General features: G+C 40.8%; 1 protein-coding gene across 10 annotated transcripts in view; it reads right to left on the bottom strand.

Annotated features, from left to right (window-relative positions):
- Window positions 1-2272: 2272 nt before the first annotated feature.
- Window positions 2273-19026, bottom strand: part of LOC141740893 (SAM and SH3 domain-containing protein 1-like) — a 569515-nt gene continuing 552761 nt past the window's right edge. For all 10 annotated transcript variants that reach the window (XM_074580364.1, XM_074580366.1, XM_074580367.1 and 7 more), the window contains 6 exons: window positions 18310-18519; window positions 17433-17583; window positions 14709-14822; window positions 7650-8788; window positions 6936-7067; window positions 2273-6104 (listed from right to left, as the gene is read on the bottom strand). In XM_074580364.1, coding sequence (XP_074436465.1) covers window positions 5844-6104; window positions 6936-7067; window positions 7650-8788; window positions 14709-14822; window positions 17433-17583; window positions 18310-18519 — 2007 coding nt within the window. In that variant the 3' untranslated portion in view covers window positions 2273-5843. The remainder of the gene's footprint in view (window positions 6105-6935; window positions 7068-7649; window positions 8789-14708; window positions 14823-17432; window positions 17584-18309; window positions 18520-19026) is intronic.

The following is a 19026-nucleotide window of genomic DNA, read 5'->3' as shown; positions in this document are numbered from 1 at the left end:
ACAAAGCTGTTTGAAGTGCAAAATTGCAATCTCAACTCACCTTTGTCTCCTACTCAAACCTGTCTGGTCTTGGAAGCAACTAATCCCACCAGGCGTCTTTCTGTTTGACCTTAGGCACCCAGAGTTTTTATGAACTCCAACCACAGCCGTCTAAGCAACAAGGTTCCCTTGAAATAAGACCTATGGCTTTGTTCTAGTCTGACTCTTTTTTGGAAGCATTCTAATTCCATAAATGTCCAGAAGAGTTTTTAAAGTGGTTTTTTTTTTTGTTTGTTTGTGGGGGTTTTTGTTTTGTTTTTGTTTTTTTTTTTTTTGGTGTGGAATATTATAAGTTCATTTACCTGTGTAAAAATTCTTCTTCTGCATGATCCGGGCTGAAACCCACTGGAAATGACAGAATCTCAGTAATAGCAGAGCTTTGGGGTCAGGGCTTGAACATGGCTAGTACACTTACATCTGTAAGCACAGTCACACAGGCATAAATTCAGCATAAACTCATTGCGTTGCAGAATTGAAGGGAAAAAATAATGATGTCCATTCATGCAATGAAAGACTGCAGTGCCTGCGAAAGGCAAGCTTAAGAGCAAATAAGACTTTTGCTTTATATTACTTCCTGAATGTTAAATGATTACCCTTTAGTAGTCTGATGAGGTAGCGCTGGTGGTACGTGTAATGTCACATTCACAGATTTTAAGTCTCCATGGGCTTACATGTGAACCTTCTGCTCAGGCATGAAGTTTCTTTTTGTAAGTATTAGTAGCAAGAATTTTAACACGTTTCTCCCACGTCTCTTTTTCTGCTGCAAACACTTCACAGTGGAAAGACAACTTTTAGAGTAAGGATACGTATGTGTGTGGGGGGGGTGACGGTGTTTGGTTTTGGCAGTGGCCGTGGTGGTTAGCACACACTGGGATCAAACGCACCAGCAAAACGCTGAGAGCAAGAGACAGGGGCTTTGTGTTACAGCTGCTCCCAAGGCAATCCTAGACCACAGCAGCCTTGGAAGGGAAGCAATACCCCTTCCAGCTGCAGAAATGGCAGGCGCTCGGGCTTTTTCATGTTGTGCAGTGTTTGTTTTGTTTTTATTTCTGTTTTGTTACTTGAGAGACTCTTGGAAACGGCCTGCATTTGAGCCAGCTGCAGTCCCCGGGGATGAGCTGAGCGCCCCGCTCCGGCCAGCAGAGCAGTGCCCTCTGCTGCACACCACAGCAGCAGCCCGGTCCTCAGCTGAACCCAGAGATATTAATAGAAGAAAAAAAATTAAAAGTTCACATCTGACACGCTCCCTCATTCCCACGAAGCATTTGCCACGTTGTACAGTTCTGATGGGAGCGTTGCCTGAGCGGAACCGGAGATTCAGCTGTCTGGATCCAACCCAAACGACAGATCTTTTGTTTGCTTTCTCTTTATGTCATTTCCAGAGTTAAGCTTCCGGTTAACAACAGCTAATGCAGGCACAGCCCACCCTTGTTACTTAGGGCTAAATCCACACAGGATTAATTTCCAGCTATGGTGCACTGCCGCCACGTGGACCTGCCAGCACTCTGGTAGGACGCTAAGCATACCCATTAATTACACAGCAAATTTAACTAGACCAACACTAAGCAAGAAGTCACTCAAGTGAGCCCGAAGGAAGTGCCAAGAGTCACGTCCTGAGGCTCCTTTGCCCTAAAACCTGGACGCTGGCATCTTATCACAGACTGCAGAGATTACCTGACTGCTCGGGAGCCACAGCCGCCCTCTCCAGAATGAGGGGAGAACCTCGCCAGCCCAACAAAGCAGAGCTGCGTTTGAAAACCAGGTTTGAAATCCCTTCTTGCAGGCAAGAGCTGTAACTACAACTCCAGAGCATTATGCTCATATACTCTTTCTCTGGTTCCATCAATTTTTAATTATCCCATTGCAAAGAGGAAATCCCCCACGGGGAGACCTGGGAGACCTCTCGCACGCATGCCCCTGTGCCCAGCAGCTGGGCATTCATGGGAGGTAAGAGACAAGGTTTGGACAGTGATGATTCACATCCCACACAATCACATTTTGAGGGCTGCTTCTAGTCCTGGATTATCAGGGCTTTTAATCTTTTTATTTTTTAACCTTTTTCTCCTGCTGTGGGTATGTGTTGAGAGTGCTTACAAGGTGAGGAACTACAGTCTGGATAAACTGGAGGGACAGAGGCTGGGAAACAAGCAAAGAAATTAAATAGCTGGACACTGCTACCAGACCAGTAAATAGAATATACGTTAGCTAAATTAAAAACAACCAAAAAAAGAGAGAGAGACCAAGGAAATTTATTTACTTTTTATCTATGAACAGTATGACATATAATTATAGACAAGTTTTGATACACAGGAAAACCCTTTTGTCAACCATTTTTTTTTTTTTGCTAAATGTAACAGCACAATAATCTTTACACATTCATATTTTGTTTTTCCTTTTTTTTTTCTTTATAATACACAGCTTTCTTGGGTTGAAGCAAACTGCAGGACATATTGAGTACTGGTATATTACAGCTACTTACATCATTTAAGAACAGCAAATGGAGAAAAATAAGTTATTTAAATATTGATTTCATATACAGAAAGTGCAACTTTGTTAGTTGTTACATAACTTGCTTGACAGTTTTGATTCCCCAAAGGGCGTCAATTAAAGATAAAAGTATCTTGGACCAAAAGTATTATTTATTCTAAAAATAATACAGTACAACTGCACAGCTGTGACTTGGTGAATCGACCACTATTGCTGCTCTCAGAGATGATGACCTGTTTGAATAACGCAACGTTTAGTGCTTCGGATCATGCTCCCAGTCTCCATTCAAAGCCAGGCTCATAAGAGAGCACAGGGAACTCCGGGCGTCACTGCCACCTGGGTAGTAATAGAGGGTTATCGATCGAAGCTTACGGTTATGATGGGATTTGGTAATATTATGGGCTTGCTGCTTCTATTGTTAAATAGCTGTTTGAGTTACAACGGTACAATGGATAGATACTTAACATCGTTAGCCTGAGCAGAGCAGATTAGGATTCCAGCAGCAGGTTTCTTTCGTGCTTCCCAAGAATTAACGAGCAAACTTTTGCTTAGAGCACTGAACGGTTGCAAGAAAATGTAAGAGGTTATGGCTCTCATACCACACTGCCTCACCTGCTCGGGGGACGCCACAGGTCACTGAAACCACAGCAGGGAAGCTCAAACACTGAGAAGCTTAAGGCTTTTTTAGATTAAAATATAAACTAAAATTGTAATTCAAGTAAGACCACAGAGCACAGTCTTAAAAAGAAAAAGAAAGCAACTCTTAAAACTCACAAATCCCAAACTGCTCACTCTAGTCCTGATGGGTGTGATTTGGTTTCCCTGGGCTACGTAATCATTTAAGAATTATGGATTTACAAAGAGTTTTTGGCACACAGGTTCAGCTTATTCCCATAATTCTCCTTCTGTTAGAGAGAGGGAAAGTAGTTAATATGGGAGAGCTTTATTATGTAACTTGCCTTCCCTGCAACACGAGGAAATTTGTTTCCTTTGTTATTGCATATAGCCAGCTTGGACTTTTTCCTTTTTCTCCAATATAGCTGCTGTCTACTTCTACTCAGTTCCGGCCCCTGCCAGCAATCCCAGGAAGTCTCAATACTCTTTCCACCTCCTGCTTACTGATAGTCGCCATGTAAGCCTCAGAGAGGAACAACAGACAAATCATCGTCATTATAAAGACACTTAATTTCCCCCCCCCCTCTTTTTAGATATTCACCAGCTGTGCAAACCACTTATGCTGTATGTTTCCTGATGCTGTCATATTAAACATGCTGATTATCCACACACCAAGGAGAACATTACAGAAACAGATCCAGAGGAGCTTTGCTTGAGAACGATTTCAAGTTACAGGTCAGTGGCTAAGCTGCCTTCACATGACAGTGTGCAGCAGACAGTGGTGAAATACGAAACAAGGGAAGTAAACCTAGCACCTATCAATTCTACCAGGAGCCAAATGGATTATCATCTGTAGTAAAATGCATAGTTCATCTGACTTAAAACGTGACCATGAAAGGACTATATATACTACGGAATCATGGAATAACCACAATTTTTTATTCATCAATCCGAGAGCAATTTATCAGGAAAAAGTGTTATTAGCCTGATATGAGGCTGGGATAACTGAGGCACCAAACAAGTCAAGTGCCTTGTCCGGTTTTATACAGTAAGCTGATGTCAGAACTGATACTGGAAACAGCCACACGTCCTGGCCTGTGCCCAGGTTTCTATACTATCTCCCTTTATCTGCCAGAGTAAGCTTGCTCTGTCTTCCATGGAGCATTTGCGCTATAAGAAGCCGAAGGACACAACATATATAGACCCCAAACAAAAAGCTAGTTATGTGCTATTCATGATAATCTGTATTTGGTATATAAAACGTGTACCCATATAGAAAAATAAAATCTGTCATTAGCCACATATGCGAATGGAACGTTTTACATGGATTTAGTCAGAAAAATATCATTACATCATGGAAAAATGGTTCATCACATATGCCAGAACAACGCTCTCTTCCAGTGAGAGGTAACATTAACGCAGTCATAAGGGATATCAACTGTTGTAAAACCACAGTGTAATTGATAAGACTATATTGGATTTTTTTTTTTCACCCATGCAATGGAATTACTGGATCTGATGATGATGTCTATGGGACACAATTTGCTTTTCCGATGCTTTTTATCTCCCACAAGTGAATTTTCATTTGCAGAAACCCACTGTTTGGAATCGATACGGTCAGGATACCAAGTCAAAGCTGCAGCATAATGATTGACAATATAACACAGTACACAGAATATGATTAAATGAAAAGCAGTTACATATATACAAGGCAGTATATCTTGGAACAGTTTAGTAACAACAGTAAATGCAGACTGTAGTGAACAAGAAGTTAAGCCTGACAACCGAAACCTAGCATAACCCTGCATTTGTAAAAACATCTCTACAACACAGAAGGTGTTATGATGAGGCATTTTATAGAAGCTACTTCAGCTGGAAATCGCCCTAAGTGCAGCTGAAGGGTGACAGGTTGAAACGAGGCTTGGGAAACATGAATACAGGCAAGTGAACACTAAGTAACTGCTTAAAAGCTTATTTTAAGGCAAATAAAAAGCTGATTGCTAGAAAGCAGTTATAAAAATGACCTCAGCTCTGTACAAATAAAAAGAAGCTTTCTGACTCTCCGTGGGTTAGTTGCATTGGAGTGACAGAGATGGCCCATACTGAAACCTAATTCCAGTCCATTGACTTTGGCCTAGCTAAAGGCTTTGTGGCGTATGGGGACCTATACCAAGCAACAGCAAAGGTGACCGGGGGGGTTTGTGTTCAGCTCTTGACTGCTAAAATAACCAAAAGGCATTTCCAAATTTGCACCTTGGCTTGTACCTGGTCTTTAGGACTGACTCCAGGTACTTGGAACCTAGATGTACAGAAGACCCCCAACCTAAGGAGCTCTCCATAGAAACGGGGCCTATTTATTAGTATTACTTTCACAAACTTGTGGAAAATGTGCAAGGGTCCCTTAATTCTGTGAAGCTGTCCGATTCTCAGGCCAACCCTGTGCACTTTATGAAATAAGAGTACTTTACAAGGGAGTGAGGGGGGAGGGAACTACCACATCTGTGTTACCTGGTGGTTCCTTCTCTTCTCCTTCAGTTGCCAAAGACAGCAATAGGAACATTTTATATCCTTTGAAGAAGATATCTGCCTGTCCTTGGGAGCCGGTTCCTTGATCCCTTTAGCTATGTGAAGTAATTAGAACAATATTGGTGCAGGAAGAAGCAGTGGACTCTCGACCAGGCAATGCCACACTGTGGAGCATGTTAAATTGCCTCTGGATCAAGAGGTTTGAAGAGTCTTGCTGCTGCCAGGAGCTTGCTTATGTGCCTTTCCTCTGTGATGCCAGCTTCTTGAAGGCAAGTTTGTGACAGAGAAGGCACTTTGCTCAGTGTGTTGAATCCTGCTTCTGCGAGCAGGCTGGAATACATAGGTAGACCAATGGAAATCAGCCAGTCAGATACAGAGGTGATAAGTCCCGGGGATACAGGTTTTCGGCAAATTTCAGTCAGCCCTCCACTTGGAATCTGGACAGTAATGGAAAAAAAAAAAAGAGAAAAGAAAAGAACCCTTAATGTTAAACATAACTGCTTGTTTTACAGCAAGTCTTCTTTTGTTTTTTCTTCCAAACTGGTAGAATTTCATAGCAGCTGTTTCAACTTCTCTCACGTCACATTTATCAGTATGAGAGTGGTGTGGGTTGAAAGGCTAAGACCACTTGGCACAGGAGCAACGGTTTTGGCAATGCAGATGCAGTGGGCAGTATCCAGCTGCTTGGGTGACCATCATGTGCCAGTCTGAGTTAGTTTGAGATCAGCAAAAAATACCCAGTTACAAGACTTTCCATGGTGATCCATTTAATTTCTCAGTAAGGCAAGCAAATATTAATTTTGCCTACTAGCTGCTCAGACAGACCAAGTTCTCACATAAAAAGCCATGAAAGCTTTTGACTGTTTCTCCCTCCTGCATTTGCTAAGGAGGAGTGGACAATCGTATAGTTTGAGAAATGAAAAAGGAGTGTAAACCCTTTCAGATTTCAGTACAGAAGCATTTAATACATGCCACCTTTAGTAAGCAAGTCTCTGTTACCACTGCCTGCAGTCTGCTTAGACTGTCAAGACTATTTTTGAGTCAAGAGAGAGGGCTATCCGCTTTCCTTTCAACTACTAACTGTCCTCCTTTGGGACAGGAGGAGGTGCCTCCTGCCCCTGTAGTACCCCTACCTACGTTGTACCTGCTGGGTGAACGCAGGGAGCACTTTTGCACTTGGACTTTGCAGGTATCTTTCTTTACCAGTAGTCAGTCCTTTTAAAAAGTCTGCTCATAAATAAGAAAGCCTGGTTTATGGAAATACTCACTGCCATGCGATGCTGCTTCCTCAGCTGTTTTACCCGGATTTGGTCCATGTTTGTGGCAACATCCTTTTCAGGCTGGTCTAAGTCTTCAGAGTACCTCCGCACCAAAGCCTCAGGAATGCCACAGCGACCATGCTGAATGTTCCCAGCCAGACACAAAGGAGAGAGAATAGATGAAGAAAGTGTATCAATACAGACCAATCAATGCAAAGATAAAGAGAAGCAGGATAGGAACAAAAAAGAGCTTTCCTTGAGATTCCATGAAAACTGAGAAAACAAGCCCTAAAAAGGAAGGACTGGACCTTAGGACTCCTTCCTCCCCCAAAAGATGTCCTAATCACAATATTATCAACTCAGATTTTCTTGGAAGCACAAAATCTAATCACGACTTCCTTTTTCATCTCTGATTCCCCACACAAACAGAGAAAGAGACATTTCCACCCCCAGTAATACCCAGGTACAAGTGGCCTGAAAAGATGAAGGTTCAGAATAAGTCCGGGATTTCTCAGTCCCCCCACAACCCAAGAGTTACTTTAGGCGTAAGGCTTGATAGCCAAGACAAACATAGTTACAGCATGTCTAATGTCCCAACAATTTATGGTTTATCTAGGCTAGTTACCCACAAAAATACAACAGATAGAATAAATGCAAGACTACCACTGGAAAGACTTGGAATGCTACTGGAATAAAAATCTTGAAGCAATGTCCTCCACTGACCTTGTCAGAGTATGGTTCTTCAGTGAGATCAATGTCTTCAGACAGCAACTTGTTTTCTATTACCATTTCCAGATCCATTCCCCTGCTACAAGAGACTTTCCTGGCTGAAGCAGGACCTAGCTTTACCACATGCTGCTGAACACTAGCAGTCTCTGGGAGCTCTGACAGCCAGGGTGGCAGAGGGCTAGAAGGGGTACTGGGCTCCTGTTCAGAAGATGTCCTATGGACAGGTACTCCGTGACAATCAATGGGAGTGGATGAGCTGGTCTTTTTTACTGGCAAACATGGTGCTTCTAGACTTGAGTGGTTCCCACTTGCAGACACGGGAGGATGATATAATCCATTAGAAAGGCGTTCTCGGCATTTTTTGGCAGGGACAGGTGGCGGCTGAGAAGGATTTTTTGGTTGCATTCTTGCCTCATTTGTGCCTTTCTGCTCAGCTTCTAGACCTCCCTTGAGGACTGGAGCATAATCAGCCCGTGCGAGGTCATGAAAGCCTCTACTTTGTATTTCCAGAGGCGTCCTTGTTGCAAGATGCATCACTAAGGCAGGCTGAGCTTCACAGTTTTTCAAGGGGAACGGAGCAGGCTTTCCACCTGCAGTCTCCATTACAGAGCAGTCCAATTCCTTAGCCCTTCCCTTCTGAGAACTAGCAGCTCCTTTACCCTGCTTAGCCATCAAGTCATCCACCATACAGCTGCCTCCCCGCGACTGAGGTGGCAGGGCAGAGCCAGTTGCCTTTTTTGCTATATCCAGTGAATCCTGAGGAAAAGAACCTACTTCCTTGCTAGCGTCCGGTAGATTAGTATTGGATTCTCCCTGGAGATCATCCAGAGAGTGAGATCTTGGCCACGTGTCTACACCCTGGGGGCCATCCAGAGTTTCATAGCTCCGACAGACGGCAACTGGGAGACTTCTACGGTTCTTTTTCAGACCCGTAGCAGCTGGAGGTTTTACAGAGCTCTTCAGAGCACGATGTGCACAACTCAACCGGCCTTCTTTTTCCCCTTGCTGTATAGTTTCTATTGACTTGGTCAGTGGAAGAGTTGGATAATTTGATAGCTGGTTTCTGCTGAAGTCCTTAAAGCTATGCTCGCTTGCTGATTTTGAGGGCAGAAGACAGGTCCTTCGAGTTTTACCTAAAAGCAAATAAACCACAATCCAACTCTAAATGTACAAGAACTCAGTGCCATTTTAAGCATATGAATTTGTGAGCTTCAGCTTTATTAATGAAGAACTGGTAAATGTGACCACATAAGAAAAATACATTTAAAATACTTAATATCCTTCCTACTCCTCAACTTGCAGAGATTTGAGTTTTAGCTCATGTAAACCTTTTTCAATGTAGAAATAGTCAACAGTTAGAACTAATACCTTTTTTTTTTTTCAAAAAAAGATCCTGCTTATTTGTTTTAATTACAAAGTGTGCCAATAGTGTTATTTTATCTTTTAAATAAGCAGCGAAGTATTTGCAATGGCAAAACCAGAGTGCAAAAAGGTATTGGAAGGCTGGTTTTGCACCAGGTCCCTTTGAAAAGTTACTTTTAGGGACAGCAGAGTTTTACGGAAAACAGTCTTATACTATGAGATGGAGAAGTGTTTCGAAAGGGAGTTTCAAGTGGGTCTAATCTTAATGTTATTCTCATGTCATAGTGTTTTACTGAAGTGGAAGGTCTTAAGAGATGTGGTGTTTTATTATAACCGCTTAAGACGAGATGACATGAATCAATATGAACCGCATGTTCTTTGTAAGCTTTATTTTATATTTTTATGAGATATGCACCACTGATTTTAAACAGTGAAGTCATAAAATCTGCTTGACAGAAAATTTCTGACCAAAATGACAGAGCTCATTAGAGTATTCATTAGTATGAAATACAAGGTCATTTCTCAAATACTGCAGAGATTTTTTAAAATTTTCTTTTTAACAAGACAGAAGTAAATTTGTCTCAAACCAGATGACCTCTCAGAATGACAGCACATCCTGAACAGGGTGACAGGGATACTTCCCCACCCCCCCCCATGTACAGTACGCTTTCTAAAATCAGGATAGATATATAAAGCTTGAAATTTCTTTTTCCAATAGAAAAAAAAAACCTGAAACGCCCAAACCAACAGATTTGGCTAAATGGTATCAAAAGTCTGAATAATAGGCAATCAATAGCTGCCCATTAAAGGACCAGTTACTTTTAGAGATCTGAGTTGTTTTGCCAACTTAATTGGAAGTTAGCAAAAGTACACCATTAATCTGGTGTACTTTTAAGCAGTAGATGCTTTCTTCTCATACAGCTTGCCTTCAAAGCTTTATCCTGAAAAAAGATCAATGCTTGGCTTTTGGGTAGTACACACTGCTCACTTTGAATATGAATGAACCCATTTAACCTAAAAGAGAAATAGATTGCTTTCTCTCTTTCTCTTGCCTTTTTCTCTGCTCAAGAAGTTTAAAAAAGAAAGTATCCAGAAAAGTAGCAAAGAAAATGGAGGTTACTTTTAAAGAGAAATAAGGAAAACATTCCCCGCAAAAAAAGTTGGTTGCATTTAGTGCTATGCTGGCAAGGTTATCCTATCTAAAAATCACAGTGTGCCTACAGGGATGAATGCAAGCATACAGGAACTCCTTTCTCACTTCTGAAAATAACTTACAACCATATTAAAAAGACATGCATAAGAAACATCACATTTATTTTTTAGTGCCTTCAGGCACTAATGTCAATATGCAATGAGCATAGAAAGGAGTGTTCTCTTTTCATTATTCATATTTGCTAGTACATGTCTAACTTGGGCAGTAATTCACAATATTGTCTGGGGCTTGCTGTCACAGCTCACCTAACATAATCCCTGTACCTTCTTTTCAATCTGAAATGTTGATCAGGGGTTACGCTGGTTTTAGGAAAGCACACTCAGGACACTGAAAGAAATTTTGTGAGAAATGCTACTACCGTGCAATATAAGCTCTTACTGAGGCCATAAGGGTATCTAGTACACAATGTTTCATTTCTGTAGAAATGGGATATGTCCGTGTAAAGCCAGTAGCCTGGGAATGGAAAAAAGAAGAAAGGGGGAATAGGAAAAGTAAGAAGAAAAACACAACGAAAATGAGAAAAGAAAATTTTTGGGAAAGTAAAATCAATTCTGTAGTTCATTCCAGCCCTGTTTTGCATAAAAATACAAACGTGGAGGGAATGGGAGGAAGTTCAAAACATTTTGTCTATAAAATCTTTAAGCTCTCTGCTTCAAAACGGTTCGGAAAAAGTGCTGAGTTCAATGTTGTTGTTTTGTACAAAGGACAGGGGATGTAAGCCAAGATCAGGAGGGCAGCTGTGATTTCTCTTTTTCTAGCTATTACTATTCTTTCCCTCCTCCTGACTGCCAGGTGTAACTTCATTATGCTTCTTAGACATCAGAAAGGAAGGTAATATTTCCTGAAAACAGAGTTTTAAATATGTTTTTAAGTTGTTTTCATAAAGTGGAGAGCTATATAAACAATGTCCACAAATGTAACACCCCCTCCCTAGATCAGAAAAAAATAACGAAAACAACAAGGGTTAAAGAGTATACCTAGTAAGGTTTAAAAGACATTTTTTATGTTAGCATTTTTGATAATAATTCATTTTTATGATTCCGTGGTACAGTTAAGCAATCTAATGCCTTTCATAGTGCTGTCAACCACAGTAGCATCTCTGATCTAAATGTCTGCAGAAGGACACAGGTGTCTGGGTGATAACTAAGATAATGAAGGTGGTCCTAACACAAAACAAATGTAAAGTTTATATTGTTTCCAGGTTCAGTTCAAGCGACAGGCATACTTCCAACTCTTTTGTTTAATATTGTGGTGCAGTTTTTGTTAGAAAAAGCACTGTCCACCTCTCATGACACTTCTTGCTACTAAAATATAGAGAAGGAACTTTTCTATTCCGTGTCATAATCTGCCACAGAAGAAATATCTTGGGGAATATTTCCAGAAGTATCAGAGCTACACACAGTAACACATTTTCAGTGTTTCTCTTAGTATTTTTCTCCTGTATGGAAGATCGTCCTCAGAAACTGAAGTAGTCAAAACCAGACACAGAATGCATTCAGTGGCCTGTCCAGATCCCAGATTTTATTAACTTCATTTTGGCCTTGCTTTCTGTGGCTATATTTTGTGTGCATTTCAAACAGCTCTGTTGCCAACACAAAGATGATGGTGCGGTAGACAATCCTGGCCTCATTGCTTTTTTTACTCATTACGAACTAGTAGAAATGCACATGTCATTAGGCAATGTGGCCACCTGTTCTGTTGCTTCCTTTTCTGACTAATTAGCACTCACTGCTTAAGTGCTTAGGATGCCTACTTGGCAGTACGAAAATCTGGGCTTCAGTTTCTGAACAAATCAGAGAACACCCTTTTCCCACCTGTTAAAGCCACGGTTTGTCTGCTGCTTCAGCTCTGCGCATTGCATATACAATTCTGATCTCTTCACATACCCCCCTCTCCTTAAAAAAACTATACAGCACAAGAAAAGGTTCAAAGAAGCCAGGCATGATCAGGGACATGAACGACCTATAAGGAACAATTAACAGGCCTTCTCAGACCAGAAAAGAGATGACATGGGAAGGACTACGACAGAGGTTTATAACACAGACACTGTTAGGTATGGAAGTTCTACAGAAGACCAGGGATGTTCATGAAGAGAAACAGTTTCAGGAAAATGGATGAATGACAGGAAACAGTACCCAATTTTGAAGTCCTTAAGTCCTTAAATGATTCATTCCCCAAGAGTACCCTGGGAATTATCAACTATGCTTGCTCTGTTCCTATCCTGTTCTCTAGCTATCTGCTTTTGACCAGTCCTGTGAGAACTAGATTTCCAATACTGTTTCCAAATGTGTCTCAGACGAACCACACTTGCACACAAAACAAGCCCAATAACTGCACCACTGTCAGAAGCCTGAAGGAGAGCTTGCTTTCTCTGCCTTGTTTCAAACCAAGGACTGGACTACGTGGACTAACGGTCTGATCATGGATGGTTGCTTTCTGCTCTTACATTCTTCCTCTCTAACACTGAATAGGGCACAAACTGTACAGTCCTCGCTGCCTGTAAATTGGAATAAAACCACAATGCTGCTATAAGTACATTGTGGATACCTACGAGAATATCCAAATATTTCTGCAGTGGGACCCTGAGAAGTACCTGTGAAAGATACATCTGCACCACTGCCATAGTACATAGCAAACCATTTTCTAGACAAAAATGTAAGAGCAGCTTTGAAATCTTGAACTGATGCCAAAAGGTCAAATATCAGCCCAAAACAGGACACTACATTAGTCATCAAAATACTATATATAACCATTCCCCAGGAAATCTGAGGACCAATTTCTTCTCAGAATGCATTTCCCCTTTATGAAATACAGTTTATTACTGCTGATCTGCATGTTATGATGTTCATACTAGACACGTGATTATCCTTATTTTAACAGATGAGAGTCCAAGGTATTTTGAAAACAATATGCACATAAACAACTATGGTCCACGAACTTTGCAAAGAAGGTGGAGCACATTTCGGATTAAACCACCTTGACAAACTCTCTCAATGAATCCCGTATCAAATGTTCTTTTCATAATGGTTTTCAAAACAAGCACTAAATGCATCTGTGAGCAAAAACGATGCAGAAATGCAGCAAGCCATACATGAAAAGCAATATAAAAATCATCAGTGGTATTTCACATTCTGCAAAACTCAGATAGAAATATTAGTTTAAATGTAATAGTAAGTACCTAAGCAGACAGGCAATGACAATTGCTTTCTAAAGATTTTATTATGTTGTTAAAATAAGGAAAATGTACAGGCAGCAATTTAGCTTCAGTGCTACAGCTATCATTATGATGGCACTTAGAGATAAAAAGGAAAGAAAATTGTCACATGTGCCATATACTTAGCTATGATTATATTCCAGCATGCCTACTGTATGGGGATTCATATTAAAAAAAAAATTCTCTCTGCTTTCAGGAATTTAGTATATTGCCAACTTCAGACATTCAGCTTCAAGGCAAATTTTCTTCAATAAACAGTTATTTCTGAGTTGCAGACTGACAGAAAATGCACATGCTAAGGGAAAGATCTTTAGCTCATATTTTAAATTGGAAAAACAGCCACTACAAGGAGCGTACAGGATCTCTATTTATTCTGTTCTTCGTTTCCTGTTAATGCTAGATGTTAAGTGATGAAACCAGGCAGTCTGAGGCCAAGCCATGGCTCAAATGCTTGGAGTGATAATACCAAGCTCAAACCAATTTCATCTATTTTAATATTTCATCCCTAATGACAAGTTTACATCATGCCTCACACATGCTTAGTCAGTGCAACCACCTGATTTCTTCAGAACAGAAAGAGTAATCTCTATTATCATCTGTCTTGGTAATTTTTCAGGGCATCACCTTTCACCAACGCAAGACAAGGTAATAAGAATTGGTATCATAAGCATTTTTTTTATAGTTTATTTCCTTGAAAACTTCTCAATTAATTTAACTTGCTAGTGTTCATACACTAAAAAGTCCTAATCTCCGCAGTTAGCTTCTGATCAGAGCAGAATGCAACATACAGCCTAAGCAAACAGAAAAATAAGGCCTACAACAGAGAATATTTTTTCTAAACAGTTTTTCTATGGGTTTAAAAGAAACCCTCCTAATCTCAGTGGAGTTCAGTGACTTCTCCATTGCCAGTGGTCCCTTAGACACGGGTTGTTGGAGCGTAAATAGTGCAAGACTCATGAGGCATGGTTGCATGAGAATATGATAGGGAGTGGAGAAGGCAAGGAATGGCAGTAAGAGTGCCTGTTGCCTTAGGATCACAAAAGAAAGATGATTTGTGAAATGTTTCCTACCAATGCAAATAAATTAGAAACAGTAGAAATTACAACCAATGGCTCAAGCCAAGAGGGAAAGAGGCAGTCAGAGCAAAGGAGAAAGTCAAGTATGAAGCAGCTTGTGTTAGGTAGGAATAGGAGCAGAAAGTATGTGAAGTTATGTACTGAGAAAAGGATGCAGGGATTATAAGGCTCATTGCTGTCACCATTACCATTCTCCAGGTTTTCACTGCTTTCGTAGCAACCAGAATCCCGAGGAGAGCATCCGGTTAGGCCTTGCCCTTCAATAAGAAGTTTCTCCTGAGATCCTGACTGGTCGCTGTTACCTAGAGGATGCGAGAATACAGTGAAAAACAGTCAAACAGGCTGATTCCATTTCCAGCACCATTATCTTGTGTGTCCAAAGAAGGGCAACAAAGCCAGTGAAGGGTCTAGAGCACAAGTCTTATGAGGAGCGGCTGAGGGAACTGGGATTGTTCATCCTGGAGAAAAAGAGGCTGAGGGCAGACCTTATTGCTCTCTGAACTACCTGAAAGGAGGCCGTAGTGAGGTGGGGGTTGGTCTCTTCTCCCAGGTAACAAGAGATAGAACAAGAGGAAACAGCCTCAAGTTGCTCCAGGGGAGGTTTAGATTGGATATTAGGAAAAATTTCTTCAAAAAAAAGGTTGTCAAGCATTGGAACAGGCTGCACAGAGAAGTGGTTGAGTCATCATCCTTGGTGGTACTTAAAAGACCTATAGATGTGCTGCTTAGGGATATGGTTTAATGGTTGGACTTGATGGTCTTACAGCTCTTTCCAACCTAAACGATTCTATCATTCTATGACCTTCCCTGTTGTATTAATTCTATCAGATCACTCTTTTAGAAAAGAGTAAGCATTAGGAACAGCCATCACAAATATTGAAAACATTCATCCCATTTGGTAAAGGATTAAGCAACAGCCTCAGCACAAATATGAGGGAGCAGTGTGGTACGTAATGAAAGTAGAATGGACTGCGTGTGCACCTCAGCTGCCTTGGGGCCAAGTACTGCAACTTACAACCACAGAAATTTATTTAAAATGATGGTGTCAAAGTTCTTTCTAGGACTTAAAAAAAAAACAACACCCAAAACAAAAGCAAAAGGCACTGAAAAGAACCAAGTCAAGTAAAAAAGAATAAAATCCTAATCCTGACCTACTTACAGAAGGGACCAAGAGGAAGGATCAGAAGTGGGTCTGGCAAAGTTAGATGCCGTCCCCTAACAAAGGAGAGACTAGTGATAAAAATTCCTTCCTTGTTCCGTGCAAAGAGCCAACACTCAAGTGTGGTCCATACAGGTTGCACAGGCTGGACTCCAGGAATTTACCCAGAGTGGTTGGTCAGAAATCACATTTTGTAAAGAAACTAAATCTGCAGATACAGAAAACCAACTTCATGATGCAAGGGTACAGTTTATGCTGTGTTTTTTTGCCCCCTGCAATAAAATGCCAAAAATGGCTATTCCAATTCCTATTCTCAGCACATGGAAGGTAATTATGGCATGGAACTAAGCGCTATTGCCCCTCCCAGGTTCCAGCTGTCTGGTCCCCACTTCTCTTTCTCCTCTTCTCCTTGTCTTGGAGCTGGAATTTAAACTTTCCAACCACCACATCATACAGTTTTGCAAGTTTTCAAACCAAAATTGAAGGGCCCTAAAAAAAATTATTACTTCAGGGAAGTGAGCATTCTAAATAGGTCTGCAAATACTGAAAAGAACCTTATATTAGGTGACGAAAAGCTACTCTGATTTAAGTGAAAAGAATCTATTTCTGCAACTGCAGTTTTCTTGAGAGGTGGAGGAGGGTGGAGAAAGGTGGACGCCTCTTTGGGAAATGAAATGAACAAGAAAGCTACATGTCAGTGAAAGCTCAGGCCACATAGCACCGTCTAGAGATACTGACCACACATCCGTCTATAACAGAATTAAGCATTGCCCACTTAATAAGCAGCTGTTTAAATTGCTGCTACGGCAGTTTAAGCTAAAACATAGGATTTTGCCCAGAAGCAGCTGAGAAAGCCCTCATACAATCCACTCCACTGATTCTACTCACTGGGATACTAAACTTCTGCTGACGCTTAGGGACCAAGGGGAAATTCAGTACTGTCTTAGGTTGCTGCAACTAGGTATTGAGCACATCTAAATTCTGGTCTAAACTTACACTTGCTTTGCAAATGATTCTATTCTACCATGACTACTGCGTGGACGGTAGAGCCCCGCTTCCCCCTGTGTGGCAAAGACACCATCAAATTGACCGTCATGGCTTACTCTGTTTTCCCTCATCTTTGCAACCACTTGCCTAAGACCATCTGTACAACAGGCAGAATTGCACTGCTGCACCTTCGATAGTTGGGTCACCATCTTCCACTCTTTGTACTTGACTGATATGTTTTCTCCCTTGAAAATCACTGTGTTGTCATGTGTACACCCTGAAGCTACCTGTACAATCCTGTGATTCACAGTCCAAAAATCATATGCATGTTTAATTCAAACTACCCTTTCTCCACAGCCCTCATGGCTTTGATCTTTTTCTTACCCTTGATGACCTCAATCTCTTACCTCTAATCACAAAGTTTCTTCTTTCCTATTCTCCATGCCTCAGCTTCTTATTTTGAGTAGGTTACCTCAGGATTTATTCCTGAACATCAGCATTCTAAAGGGTATGTGTTGATATCACTTGATATTATTTGAATAAGCTGAGTAGCAGGGCTTACATGAACAAAAGAATTCTGGCAGAACAAATGCAAGTCTTAAGTCACTCCTCAAAAATCTACATGTTGTTACACAGGATTACCCTGGAAATAACTAGATTAGGGGGAAAAAAGATCAAAATCCTAGAACCAGTTTTCTGCTTTAAGGGGTTCACAAAGTCTTGGTAGAGCTCTAGTACAACTGAAAACCTCAAACATCTCACATACTATCGTATTCCTGTAGAAGTTCCACTGCTGTGAGGAGAACTGCTCTGTGCTCAGGATCTCTGATGTTCAGTTCATCCAAATCTTCTTCTTCTAAAAGCTTAAAAGTATCCAGGTCTTCATAACCATTGAACAGAAAAGTGGGCATGTGCTCCTGCATGAAAGGAAAAAACAAACAAAAAAAAAACAAACAAAAAAAAGAGCTGTAAGACTTCCTATTTATTCAACTTATTTTGTCAATAAAGATATCAGAAGAGATTTTCACAACCAGCACAAAGAGCAGTAGTTTAACAAATGCAAACTGCTGTATAACAACAAAATTATAGGATTATAGCTTGTATAAACATTGCTCAGAATTCAGGGAGGTAGCTGTGCCAGAACTAGAATGCTGCACATATTTTTGTATTTGGAATGTACTGTATTAAATGGCCTGGGTAGCATGCTACTTGGACGCACAATATGGCACAGCTCTGTATGAAGGAAGAAGTACAAAGGATGAATGACAGCTGCATCCGTTTATTCCTCGGCTCTTCTGAACAGAAAGGAGGTAAAAAACTTCCTCTTTAAAGACAGGATAACTACTGTTATTTTACACTTTTTGCTTGCTTTTGAAGTATGTATGCTAGTAGCCATACTATGCAATGATGTATAGTCTCTGAGTGCACACAATTTGCAGCCTGCAGCACTTCCAAGGCTGACATGCAGTTCTGCCTGGCCTCAGCTATTTTCACTCTGCAGCTAAGACCCAATTCTGATCAGCGGTGTCAGGATCCTTAGGATTATGAATCTGGTGTGCAGCTTTCAAAATTAACAATTCCAAAGGTGTGGCCCCCTTCCCACACGCAAAATTGAAGGGTAAACAGAAAGAGAGAATTTGGACCTTTAAGTTGATGCGATCCAAGAGATCCTCAACTGACTTGGGCTGGGGTGGTCTGCTTTTCCGGCGTCTCCTGGTGGGCCGCTTTGGCTTCTCTTCGTCTTCATTTAACACGTCCACATAGATAAATTTGAAAGTGCCAACTTTGTTGTTCAACAGGCCCATCCAAGTGCCCATGGGGGGTTTGCTGATTATATCAATGATGTCACCTTTCTGTAGACCAAAGAAGCAAGAAAGCCATTCAGGCATGCTTATTGATGGGTATTCAAGCAAACACACCCACTTTCTCTTAGATACGTACACAGAATGGACAACGCATTACAGTTTTCAAAAGGTTAACCACGGCTCTTGCAAAAATGTCTGATTACACTTATAATCATATACTTATAATTATTCACTTATAATTATACACTTATAATTATTCAGTTATATTAACTGAAATGTCTTTAAGAGACAATATGTGCAGGGGCATCCACATTTCTTCCAAGGATTTTGAAAATTTTTCCATTGATGGATTAATTCATTGTGGCAGACGAAGTATTTTTCCAATCTTTCAAACACAGTCCTTGCAAAACAGAAAGGAACTTGTGGCACATTTTTACCTTCCAGAAACTGAAGACGGAAGCGTCTTTCCCTGGACGTGGAGAAATGATAATACCTCCTTATGTTCTATAACATTTTGTTATAATTCAAGCAAATCTTAAATGTATCAAAATAAGA

This window comes from Larus michahellis, chromosome 3 (assembly GCF_964199755.1).
Source record: "Larus michahellis chromosome 3, bLarMic1.1, whole genome shotgun sequence".
Classification (NCBI taxonomy): Eukaryota; Metazoa; Chordata; class Aves; order Charadriiformes; family Laridae; genus Larus; species Larus michahellis.
Note: the sequence above shows the minus strand (reverse complement) of the source record. Positions and strands in the feature narration are given on the sequence as shown.